Source organism: Camelus dromedarius, chromosome 7 (genome assembly GCF_036321535.1).
Source record: "Camelus dromedarius isolate mCamDro1 chromosome 7, mCamDro1.pat, whole genome shotgun sequence".
In the NCBI taxonomy this organism is placed as follows: Eukaryota; Metazoa; Chordata; class Mammalia; order Artiodactyla; family Camelidae; genus Camelus; species Camelus dromedarius.
In genome coordinates, this window is record NC_087442.1 from 66,208,589 (window position 1) to 66,221,864 (window position 13,276).

At 33.5% G+C, this 13,276-nt stretch overlaps 1 protein-coding gene and 1 pseudogene across 5 annotated transcripts in view; both read right to left on the reverse strand.

Annotated features, from left to right (window-relative positions):
- The window catches only part of RUNDC3B (RUN domain containing 3B), a 121,534-nt gene that overhangs the window by 58,425 nt on the left and 49,833 nt on the right, over positions 1–13,276 (reverse strand). For all 5 annotated transcript variants that reach the window (XM_031454844.2, XM_031454840.2, XM_031454845.2 and 2 more), the window contains one exon: positions 6,848–6,933. In XM_031454844.2, the coding sequence (XP_031310704.1) occupies positions 6,848–6,933 (86 nt within the window). The remainder of the gene's footprint in view (positions 1–6,847; positions 6,934–13,276) is intronic.
- Positions 1,991–5,507, reverse strand: LOC105087387 (small ubiquitin-related modifier 2-like; annotated as a pseudogene).

A 13,276-nucleotide genomic window follows, 5' to 3' on the forward strand; every position in this document is an offset into this window, starting at 1 on the left:
AGACTTTGGAAACAGTCTTGAAAAGATTTGCTAATGGAATGACCATAGAGAATAAAGGAAAAAGAGGAATCAAATATGAATTTTAGATTCTGACTGCACCAGCCATATAGGCAAGACAGTAAAACCACTTGCTAAAAGAGGGGGTGAACAGGATTAGAAGGGATAAAAATCAAGAAGTCTGAACTCTCTAGCTAGATATTTAAATGTGATGTCATGACCACACAAGTGGTATTTAAAACTCCAGGGAGATGGATGAAATTCTAAGAAGAGAAAGAAGAGCAGACAATGGAGGACTGAGCCCAGAGTACACTGACACTTAGAAACTGTGAAGAGGGAGGGAAGCCAGAGAAAGAGCAATTATAGAGAGAGAAGGAAAAGCCAGGGAATGCTATATAAGTTAAAAGCAAAGAGGCTTTTCAAGAAAGAGGACGTTTTCAACCATTTTACGTGGAATACAACGTGGATAGAAAAATGCCCAGTAAGTTGTGGTAGCTTGTATATTACTGGTATTCTTTTATAACATACCCTTGGTGAAGTGTTGAGAGCCAGAAGATCAAACAAGAATAAACAGAAAAGTGACTTTAAGGTAAGGAGATGGTGACAGGGTGTATACAGATTTTTGAGAAGTTTGGTGATGGAGCAGAATACGGAAATTAGGTTCAATGGAGACTTTTTTTTTTTTTTTCTTTTTAAGGTACGAGATACCAGTATGTTTCTACATGGGTGGGAATGATCTAGCAATGGGAGATAGATTGAGGATTAGGAGAGGTGGTATCTAAAGGAAGAGGTGAATGGAGATAGAATCCAGAAGAAAGTAGCCTCTGAAAGCAGCAGAAACTTCCCATTACAACAAAAAAGAGCAAAGAGAATGTGGTTAAGGTGTTTTTGGTGACAGGAATGACAGGTTCAATTTTCTAATGAAAAGAGGCCTTGTATTAATAAATTAATGGAAAAAAACCTAATTCTCTCTAAATAGCAATTTTAAAATGGCAGTTATAATACTTCTTACTCTCCGGTCACATGTCTGTATGAATGACCAGGAATATTCTTATTTTATTCTTATCTTTACTATAGAGTAATGTCAAATGTATCCTGAAGCTTTTCTTACTCATTCCCAGGAATATGTGGAATTATTGTTGCATGCAAATTTAAAAAGAACAAATTTTTAAAACAAAATTTATTTTAAAAGTGTTTAGATATTTAATAAGCCATAAATATTTTTATAGACAAAAATGACAATAGTTGAATTATTAATCAGAACTTTTAAAGTTGAACTATTCTAGACAAGCCTACAATTGAGATTTCATGATTTCCGGTGCAATAGGTGGAACTCATTTCTCTTCCTTCAGGTAGAAAAACCTGTATTAAGCTTTCTTATCCCACATATAACTCTAATAAACCTCAAAAAAATTTTGATAGCTTGATTGGGATGTAGTTCATATACCACACAATTTACCGTTTAAAGTACAATTCAATGGTTTTTACTATAGTCACAAAGTTCCTGAACTATCAGTATGATAAATTTTAACATTTTCATTATTCCAAAAAGATACCACGTACCCATTAGCAGTCACACCCCATTTCCCTCCAACACCTACTCCGTTTACCCCAGCCATACAAGCACTGATCTACTTTCTGTCTGCATAGATTTACTTACTCTGAACATTTCATATAAATGGAATCATACACTAGCTAGTCTTCTGTGACTGCCTTCTTTGACAATATAATGATGTTTCCAAAGTTCATCCATATAGTAGTGTGTATCAGTATTTCATTCTTTTTAACAAGAAGTTTATTTAAAAACAAGACACATGACTTGAAAGAAAAACTCTTGGGGATTCATTTCCCTTAGAGTAATTTATGCCTACTTAAAGACAGACTCCTCTACAAATAACAGCTACTACAAAAATTTATAAAATTATCCTTGGCTTTACAATGATGAACTAAAAACATTAAAATTCTCCAATGAACAAGGTATACAAGGACTTTCATGTTGTTCTTTTGTTGCTGTTGTTGAGCAATGAAAGCAAAATAATTTACTGGAATAAAAAGGTAACAGCTGAAGTGCACAAGCATGGAGAAAGGGGGTATTTTCACAGAAGTATTTTTCCCCATCCCATCTCCATTTGAAGTCAATCAAAACATTATCAATGGCCACTTACTTAAAAAATCAATATGCTTGTGTACATATACCAGTTACTTTATGTAAAAGAAAGGAATGGAAAAGGGGGAAAAGAAAGAATAGGGGAAGCTACACTTTGGTAGTCAGGATGTGGTGGAATCAAATTGGGTTTTCTAACTGATAATGTCTTTTTGGTCTGGAAGAACAGAGTTTTGGGATAAAGCGGCAGCTTCCCTCTTTAGTAGACACCTTCTGTATGCTGCTGGAACACATCAATTGTATCTTCCTCCACTATTTCCATCTGTACAGATGTGTCTGTTCATTGACTAGAGACCCTTCAATGGGAATCTGATCTGCCTCACTGCCAAAAATCTTTTCATCAGTTTACTTAGTGGTATTATACGCCTCTGAATCTTAAACTGCACCATAGAACCATCCTGCCCTACCACCTTCAAGTTAATATAATTGTTGTTCTCAGTCCTGACATCTTGGGCTTTTCATTGGCCCTGCAGAGCTCCAGTCTCCTCAGCTACAGCTTCTCAACAGAGGCACCAGGCCCCACAGAACAAGCACACTGGTAAGCACCAAAAGCGTCAGGAGAAACTCTTCATTCCTTTTTATGGCTGAATAGCACTCCACTGTATGGAATGCACATTTTGTTTACTCACTTATCAGTTGATGGACAGTGGGGCTGTTTCCTTGTTTGGGCTATTATGGATGATGCTGCTATGAAACATCTGTAAACACATTTTATTATGAACATGTGGATTCAATTCTCTTGGATATACATACCTACATCTACATCTACATATCTTGGAGTCAAGTGCTCGGTCACAGGGTAATTCTACATCTAACCTCGTGAGGAATGGCCAGGTGGTTTTCAAAGTGGTGGCATCACTTTACTTTCCCACCATCAGTGTATAATGGTTCCAATTTTTCCACATCCTTGCCAATACTTGTTATTGTATGTTCTTTTGATTGTAGCCAACCTAGCAGGTGTACAGTGGTATCGTGCAGTTTTGATTTGCATTTCCCTGATGGCTACTGATGTAGTGCAGTTTGTTGGTCACTTCTGCATCTTCTTTGGAAAAAAAGTCTATTCAGATTCTTTGCCCATTTTAAAATTTAAAAAAAAAATTTTACTGAGGTATAAGAGTTCTTTATATATATATTCCAGATATAAGTCCCTTATCAGATAATATGCTCTCCCACTTTGTGGTCATTTTTCTCACTTTCCTGATGGTATTCTTTGAAGCATAAAGTTTTTAATTTTGATTCAGTCCAATTTATCTGTTTCTTATGTTGCTTGTGATATATCTAGGAAATTACTGTCTAATTCAAAGTCTTGAAGATTTACAACTATGTTTTCTTCTAAGAGTTTTACATTTAAGTACGATCCATTTTGAGTTAATTTTTGTATATACTGTGTGGTAGCAGTACACAAGCACCTTTTAATAATGCTTTGTTTCATCTTAATAATGTTAAACTTTTAAACAAATTCAAATCTCTAAAGTCTTAACTCTTGAAAGATCTGGTAATTTATCACTATTCTATCTACTTTTCTATACTTTGTAGAAGTATATATATATAGAAGTACATACACTTTATACAAGTATATATACTTTAGAAAAGTGTGTATCACCTCATTCTTTCCCCATTCTGTGACAGCTCAGTAATTTTTGAAGTTTTATACTTTACTCCTTCTCCTACTCCTACTATAATATCGAGAAGATTAACATTTCTTCTGAACACTACTTTTGTCATTATAAATGAGGTAGAACTGTAGGGCAACTGCAAACTAATCAACAGGACTCCATAAAGTAATTTTATCTCTAACTTTATATTTTCCACAGTTGTTACTTCATATCCTTGCCAGAATATTTTTGATCTTGTGTCAAATGTCACATTTGTATTTTTTAGCTTAACTTTTCAGGCTGGGGGTGGGGAGAAATTAAAATTTTGAGAAAATAATTCAGCTTCTACCTTACTTCTCTATCTCTAGGCCTTTCCAGCAACCTACCGAAACAATTTTCTACTTTTTTTTTTTTTTTTAGCTTGGATTCTATCTTGACTCTGTCAGCTTCTCACCTCTGGCTATTTCCTAATAACACTCCAATCTCTAAACCATGAAACTCTCCAAGGGTTTTTCCAATTGCTCACCAAGACATCCTCCACCATAGCAAAAGGATCACATGAATTTCTCTAATACTTCAGAGCCATCATAATGTACTTTAGAAGATTTATTTAAGTTTTGTTCCCCACAATCACTCCACCCAATCTTATCCTTGGATTTCCACTGATTAGTGACTTCAAGCTTGCTGTCTTAGCTCATGTAGCTCCTCCTTCTGTACTAGGGTAAACACTTGTATTACCATTTAAAGGATCTCATTACTCTTTCACTGTGAAGAGTAGAACAAGAAGAAATCACTTGATTCAGATACTCTCAAGATTCCTAAAGAATTAGAGATCATTTCTCATTGTTCTATAAGCACTTATGTCAGGAAGCATCCAGACAAAAGGTAATGTATAACTATTCTTTCCAATACTATGCCTGTCATTTTAAAAACCTAATCTTCCAAATATATGTTTTGCTAGGGACTCACAATCAAATTTATTTATAATCAAGTTTCTTTGGCTTGATTTCAGTGAAAAAAAAAACCTTAAAAGACAGACTGCCTCTTTGTAACTGCATTTTTTAGTTAACTTCTAGAATGAGAATTCTGAAATTACTCTCTACTTCCTTTCTTGAAAATTACAGAGCCACTATAGTCACTTTCAAATACTGTGTGTGTATATACATGTAAACATTACATATTTCTCTGTCTCTCTGTGTATAAACATATACTAAGCCATGTTTCTGTTTAAATAATACATGTTTATATATTGTTACAAGAATATTTATACTTTATGGGCTGTTTTAGAGCTGAATCACTTTTTTTTTTTCCCAAAAGGATGGCTAACACCTAAGAACAAAGCAAAAAACATTTTCCTTAAAACATTTAAACTACTCACTCTAAAAATAGTCTATTCAAGTATTCTTTCTACCCCACCCAATTGTATAAACTAAGAAATAAGACTAACAACTTACAGAGATTATTAATACTTTAATTTCTACCTAGAAAAGACTATCATAACTTTGATGCAATCTCATTATTGAATAGGAGATGATTACTGTATAAACTTGGTTTTGATTTCATTAATTTAGGATTTTTTAGATCTATGAGATTCTGATATTACTTTTATTTCAAAGCCTTAGGATCCTCAATATTTAGTATCTTTCATAATTAAATGTATATACTGGTGGTGATAAATAAAAGAAACAAATGCTTCATTTCATAAGGTTCATTTCAAATGTCTAAGAGTTTATCATCAACTCACTGTCCATTTTTAGAAATACCCCAAGACAAGCACACTGCTTTAAAAGAATTCAGTAAGCATATATCACATTTATTTCATGCAAATACTTCTCTTAGTTAAAAGTTTTTATATCCTGGTCAAATTTATAATCATGGTAATTTTTTCTTTGTATCTTCCAAATAAAAAATTATTTTATTACCTAAAAATGTAGACACCTAATTAAAGATACTGTAATCTGTACAGGCTAGTCAGCTAAAAGAATGTGTCACAATAAATGCCTAGATTGTCTCAAAATCCAAAATGTCAAATACTGCATCAGGACACGGAAATTAAGATTCCAGATACACGATTTCTGTATATATATGCCTAATTTTCTCTGTCGAAACTGGTTTATAGTTGTCACTCTCTTCCTCTCTTTTAGAAATATAAGTAATAAGGCAGAAATAAGTATGGTAATTTAGAGGTGCCTAAGGCAGTGCTCTCAGACAGAACTTTCTGCCACGAAGCAGTGCTCTACATCAGTGCTATCTAATTTGGCATCCATTAGCCACACAGGGAAAGTGAACACGTGGACTGCGATAAAGCAACTGAAGAACTGAATCAGTAACTCTATTTTATCTTAATTTTAACTTATATAGCTACTGTAATGAATAGTATATACCTAGGATATTGAAATCATTGAATATTTTCATTTGCAAATACTTTTGAAATGGAAAAAAGAGGTTTCTTCAACAAATGCTATAAATATAGATTGGTAAGACCAGAGCTTAATAGGAATGGCTGTTGTCCTAATATGAACCTTTTTTCTATTATCATAAAAAAAATTAATAAGGTCCTGTTTTTCACATGACACAACGTGCCATCTCTTAATCCTACCCCACACAAGAAGAACATTTGTAGGGACTGCTCTAAAAAGATAACTGAGCAGTCATTAATTATATATAAGAATTAAAGAAGTGAATGATTCATTTTTTCTTTAAAGTAATGAAATAAATGTTGTAGTCTGGAAAGACAAAGAATGCTACAGGAATTTCATAGTTAGATTTTTCTTCAGATCGGTTAGGAAAGTCTGTGTAGAGAATGAAACTTCAAGTGTTGAAAAAGTAAGAATCAGAAATTATTCAGAAAAAAAGATATTCTAGGCATAATGTGGAGCCTGAAAAGATAAGCCAAGGTAGAGGTGTGTTTAGTTGACAAATTGCATTTTCCTGAGAAGATAGTATAGTAGATTTATCTGAGAAGTACAAAAAGGAAGAAATAAAATAGAGGAAGACTTTAGAAACAAATGAGTCTTCATTCTATTTTTATTTCTAAGTCTTCAGGTGAATCTTTTAAATATATATTTGAAAATTAAAAGGACTTTTAAACCTGGTTGTTTTGAAGTCTCTCAGAGCTGTAGAGATGTATTCAGATAAATGTTTTTCCATGAGTGCTACTCTGATCCAGGCTCTGCCCTAAAAAGAAGAAAGAATCAAATATGAAAAAAAAATTAGAAGTTGAAAGATATTTTGTCCACTGCATCATCAAAAATATAAGCATTTTAATATGTAAAGAGTAACTCACTCAAAATATACATTTGATAAAGACTAAGAATATTTAGATAAAATGAAGTAAATTATAATTATATACAGTATATAATATATACTTTGTTTCTCTGAAGGTGTAGGGTACAGCATGTCAGATTAACTGTCTAATGTCTGAAGGGAAAGAACCATTAATATTGAGTTAACCTGAGTTACAGACTTCTTTTGAATTGCATAATGTAATCATAAGACATCTCTCTACTTCAATGCCCACCAATATGCTAATTAAAATGAGTCTCCATATAAAACATGAGGAAAAGAGTCCATTCTCATTAATAAAAATAATCACTTTCACACCACTTGTTTACAAGTCCTTCCAGAGGGAGGTTTTAGACAACTAATAATGAACCAAATTTCATTACTTATCACGCATCCAAATCATGAGGTACAAAACCTGGTGCCCCCAGAGCATTCCAAAAACTTAAACCAGGAAAAAAAAATCCACAACAAAAATACCCCAGAAGCATACTCTAGAACAAAATAACAGAACATACAATTCTGACTAAATATGAATAATTTAATTTTACTTTTGAAAAGGGATAACATCATTCAATAGTCAGGACTAGCCAGTTACATTTTTTTTTTATAATCCAAAGCATTTCTTCTGGACTCTTTGTTTAGAATGAAGGATATAAAAGATTACATTTGCAGTAAGAATTTTGTATTTCAATGACTTCCATTTTCACTCAACCCTTTCATAAATCTAAAAAAAATCGATGAAGATTGACTATACAGAAAATCAAAGCACTGCAACTGGCAGTTGAGAACTAAGGTGCACTATTCAATATATATGATGGTCAACTACCAGTATGGGGGAAAGGATGGACTGAAGAGTCTACAGTTGTAGAAATTGCCAAAAGTCTCGTTAATTCACCAAACTGTGGGACAGGGAGGATCAAAAACGAGTTAATCCAGACAGTGGTAAAACCTGGCAGGCTAGAAGCAGCAGCATTGGTGAGAAATAAAGGAATGATACAGGTGTGGTTAATATGCCAGTCAATTTGCTCACCAACCTCAACATCTCTTTAGCTTGCCCAGTACTCAGCCCATTGTTCCTGCTGAATAAGCCTAGGGAAACCTACAATTAGGCGCAGCTGATTGGAAAAGAGGAAGGAAGAGGCAAAAACCAGCCAGCAGTCTCAAGTTCCTTAAAGTTACATCTAAAAGACCCAGAGACTAATAATAGTGGCTCGAACCAAAAGGCTACATTTTAAAACAGAAGCAGGGAAAGCTGCTCTCCAGAGAAATGTGCTATTGTTAGATAAGAAATGCAGGGGGAAAGTCCTGCTTCCTGATTTATTAATTTCAATCCATACAAAACTAGGCTGCACCGAGTTTCCTGTCCCTGGATGTTTGTAGAGTTCTCTGTTACATTATCATAATAAATGGTGCTGATTTTAACAGTTTCTTTTTTTTTTTTTTTTCAACAAAAGAGACAAGATAAACAGACTTATAAAGGTTGCTGGGGCTGTAAGGTGGGAAAAGCTCAAAATTAGGTTTAAGACTTTATCAGTTAGACAGTGATGAACCACTGAAGGTTGTTGTTTTAGAGACACAAATATTTGTTTGTTTGCCATTAAAGGTTTTTGAAAAAAAATTATTGAAGTTGGTCAACACTTTTTAAGAATATAATTAATACGTGCTTGGCTCTGTTTTAAGAGCTTTGGATACATTAAGATATTTAATCCTCTCAAGAATTGTGTGTGTTAGGTTACAATACACAATACTATCCTTACTTTATGAGGAAACAAACAATAGACTCAACTGGAAGACACGAAACTCATCTCACCACCAAACCGACCGACCTAATTAAATTAATACACATACACTGTACTTTCCCTCCTATTTCAGGGGATAAACTGTAATCATTGAAGAGGGTAAAAAGACAAATCACAGAGCGGACAGATATTTGCATTATATGTATCTGAAAAAAGACTCTTATTCGTAAAATACAAAGAAGTCTTACAAATCCATAAGAAAAAGGTAACTGAATTTAAAAGTGGGCTGTAAAGGGAAGATTTTTACCTACAGATTCAATTCTTTAGTAGATATCAGAATACTCTGGTATTTTCTTCCATTTTGTGTTAATTTTGTAAGTAATATTTTTCAAAGAATTTTCCCATTTCACTTATTTTTAGTTTACAGGCGTGAAGTTATTCATAATATCCTCTTTTAGGATTTTTAATGTCTGTAGGATCTACGGGGCTTGCATCTTCTTCATTCCTGATACTGGTAAATCATAATCTTTTTTTTTCCCTTCATGAATAGATTTGCTAGAAGCTTATTAGTTGTATTAATCTTTTTAAAAATGCCAACTTTTGGTTTTGTTGATTTTCTTCTAGTGTACATTTGTTTCAGTTTAATTGAATTTTTGCTCATTATTTTTTTCCTTCTACTTTGGGTTTATTACTCTTTTTAAAGCTTCTTGAGACAAAAGCTTTGATCACTGAATTTTCAGCCTTTATTCTTTTTTTTTAAATAAAAGCCTATTTAAGCATATCTATTTTCCTCTAAGCACAAGTTTATATGTTATATTTTCATTATCATTACTTTTAAGGTTTTTCAATTTAATTTGTAATTTCTTCTTCCATCCATGAGTTATTTAGAAGTCCTTCTCATACTAACTACCATATATAAAACAGGTAAACAATGAGTTTCTTCTGTTTAACACAGGGAACTATATTCAGCATCTTGTAGCAACCCATTATGAAAAATATGAAAAATACATGTATGTATATGTATGACTGAAACATTATGCTGTACACCAGAAATTGACACAACATTTGTAAACTGACTATACTTCAATAAAAAAAAAAAAAAAACTTAAAGAATAGAAGCCCTCCTCAAATTCAACTCAACAAGCTAGTTATCTTTTTGTTACTGATTCTAACTTAACTCTACTATGGTTAAAGAATATACTTTATACAATTTCAATCCTTTGAAATTCACTGAGGTGAATTACAACCTAGCAAATGATGGATTTTTGTATAAGTTCTATAAGAATGAATATTCCATAGTTTCCTATTTTGATTTTCTTATATGCTCTAGTTCTCTAGTATTATTAATCTTTATTAGTATTTTAATGAACCTATTATAATTACTCAAAAGCCCACTACCTGTATCTCACACAGGTCAGTTTCAATTGTCTTCTTTATTTCTTACTTTTGGTCATTTAATCTTGTTTCCTGATATGCCTGGTGATTTCTGATTAAATAATGGACACTGTGGAGGAAAATATGTGGCAGCTCTAATGCTACCTTTCTCTAGAGTAGATTTATTTTTCTTCTGATAGACAGATAGTGTACTTGAAAACCACCCTGCACCATTTAAGGACACCACTTTTAGATCTTTGGGGGGCTGGTCTTCATCTAAATTTCCCTCACTCCCAAGGTATTGGCTTTCTGGGGTATCAAATGAAAGCCTGGAGTGTTCACAGGTCCTCTCCAATTTGTTCAACTTCCAGTTTTGGGGCCACCACAATAAAGAACTAGGGATAGGAAAAGCCAAGCAGTGGTTAAAAGAGGAGGTGGGTGGAATTGTGAGTCAGTAATAGAAAATGAACACAGAAAATTTATGGCCTCTTTGCAATATGGTATCTTACTGTAAAGTTCTAGTATTCAGTAACTCCGGTGTATCTGTGATTAACACCGTCTCTGCCTCTTTCAGTAGAAAACTTGGCTAACCAGCCTCTGGGACAAAGCACTGACAAGGCCAGCTTCTGAACAAGGGTAAAAGTAAACAAAATGAGATCAGGAAACACTAGAAAGGATTAGGGATATATGTCATCAGAATGTACTAAGGACTACATTCACAGTTCTGATGTGGTATAGGTGCTCCATAAAAATTCAGGTGGAAGGACACATGGATATATGAATGGGTGATGTGACTAGTATATTCAGAAATTGGTCTCATATGTTAAATCCATATTAAATAGAAAGAACATACAGAGAAAACAACCACAAACTAGCAAAACCTAACCTTGCCCAAAGCAAAAACTTAAAAAACAAAAACATTCTTAAAAACAAAGAAAAAGGGGGAAAAAAAACCCACACAAAATATGCAGGAAGAAAGGAAGAACTCAGGAAGAGTGTAGAGCTCATACTTTGAGGCCAAAAACCAACAAACAAAACTAAAGGGGAAAAAGGATTTCTTGAACTTGAAATCAGTTGGACTACCAAGAAAAACCAGTGGAAGTATCTGCAAAATGAGTAACAGTAGTAACTAAGAATGCAATTAGTAGAGTTTCTGTCAGACATCATACATTATGTTTATAATTCAGAAGCAGTGAAGTAATCTGTTGAGATGAAGTTACTTTTCTAAGAGTACTAATTCTAGTCTGAAACCTAAATAAGTTGACACATAGAAATCCAATGTCACCAAATCCCTGCATATTGTAGAAAGAAGAGCTGAAAATACACCTGAGATGGAAACATTATAGACATGATCTTCAATACAAATATTCTATTCCATTGACAGGCTACGTATAGGCCCTGGAAAATAAGCACAACTAGTCACAAACTAAGCAAAGAAAGGGAGTGGTCTGCATGTCACAGATCTTAGCTTACAGTGACCAAGTATTACACCTCTCATGGCGGCAAGTTTCCACAATGTGAATCTAAGTTGTACAATGATACAAGGACACAGACATTTCTGATCCAATCAAACCAACTAAAGTTAAAGAATGTTTCTGTACTGAATCAGTCACTGCTCCATAGTGTGTCCTATACTCTACTGTTTAAAATGTGGTTCACATAACCCTAAAACTGTAATTAGAGTGAATCTGGCTTCTTATATAGAATTCAAAAGTGAAGATCTAACTATTTTGGTCCTAAGTGTACAGAGTTGTACATTGTTTAGCAGGTAAGTTTGGTGCTTTGGTTCTGACACATTATCACAAGTATCAAAAGTAAATGAGAGTGCTTTAAATGTGAACAGTCACTCAACCTGCCACCTAAAATATTTGCTTAATCCTTCAATCCTGACACTTGGCAGGTGTGATTCACTGAGTAGATTATTCATTGTAGCACAGAGCAAACTACTTAAAGTCAGGGGTAATCTTTGCCTGTAGACTTTTCCCCACTTAGCCAGGCAAGTAATAGATCTCTCCCCACTAAATGGAATCTGTTCGAGACCTATCAGAACAAAGACATAAATACAGGATTTGGAACATGATTGTTCTGTGATGTTTTGATACTCAACACCAGTTTTTATATAGAGTAAATATTAATTCTCTCTGCTGGGCAGCATCTTGCTGTGCAGAGCCTGGTCCCAAGTGTCTTATTAAGAGAGCTGGTCTGCTGGAATTCGGGTTTCTTTGGTCCACCCAGGTCAAAATGCTGCATTTCTAACGTTTGTTAACTTCTTAATTACCTTCTGTATTTTGGGATATACTAATTCTATAAATACATTCTCTCCTATATTGAAGGGATTTACAATACACTTGTCATGTTAAAATCTCTACTTTTAATGTGAAGATAAGAAAATAAAGTTTATGTACTATCAGGGTACTTTCTATTTTCATAGACTTGATTCATTCAAATTACAGCTAGTCTTTTAATCTTAACCTATAGAAACTGAGATACAAATTCAACTAGGATACAAAAAAGGATTCAAATTGCACATTTTAAAAACCTGTAGTCAATGAGACAATTAGAAAGTAAATAAATGAACTCAATAGTTCAAGAAAAGGGAGGTCAAAGGGCTACTAAGACAACAGTTGTGACTAAAAAGAAGTCTGTTAATATACAATGAAAAATAAGACAAATATCTATGAGAAAAAATTTAATAAAAAAATCGAGGTTTAATTGACCTAAAAATGAAGACATTTACTGGCTTTAAAATGTGTAAGTCAATTTAAAAATGTATAATTGACTTAAAAATGAAGGCATTTATTGGCTTAACAATGTGTAAGCTTAAAAAATGTGTAAGGCTGAGCAGAAAACTGATTAATCTAAAAGAGTTAGAAGATCCTGAAGCAGAGAACTAACTGTGCTAAGACAACCCCTTGGTTGGAGATTGGCAAGAAGTAGTGAAGGAGGGAGCAGCAGTTGTGCAAAGTGAATTCTACAGCTTCAGTCTGCAAAAGGTAACAAAATCTGAACTATCAACTTTATCCAAAAATACACTTCTATAGCTATGAATTTTTAAATGTTTAAATTTCTAACTATGTCACTAAATTTAAATATTACAAACCCTGTTTTTTAAAGTTAAGATA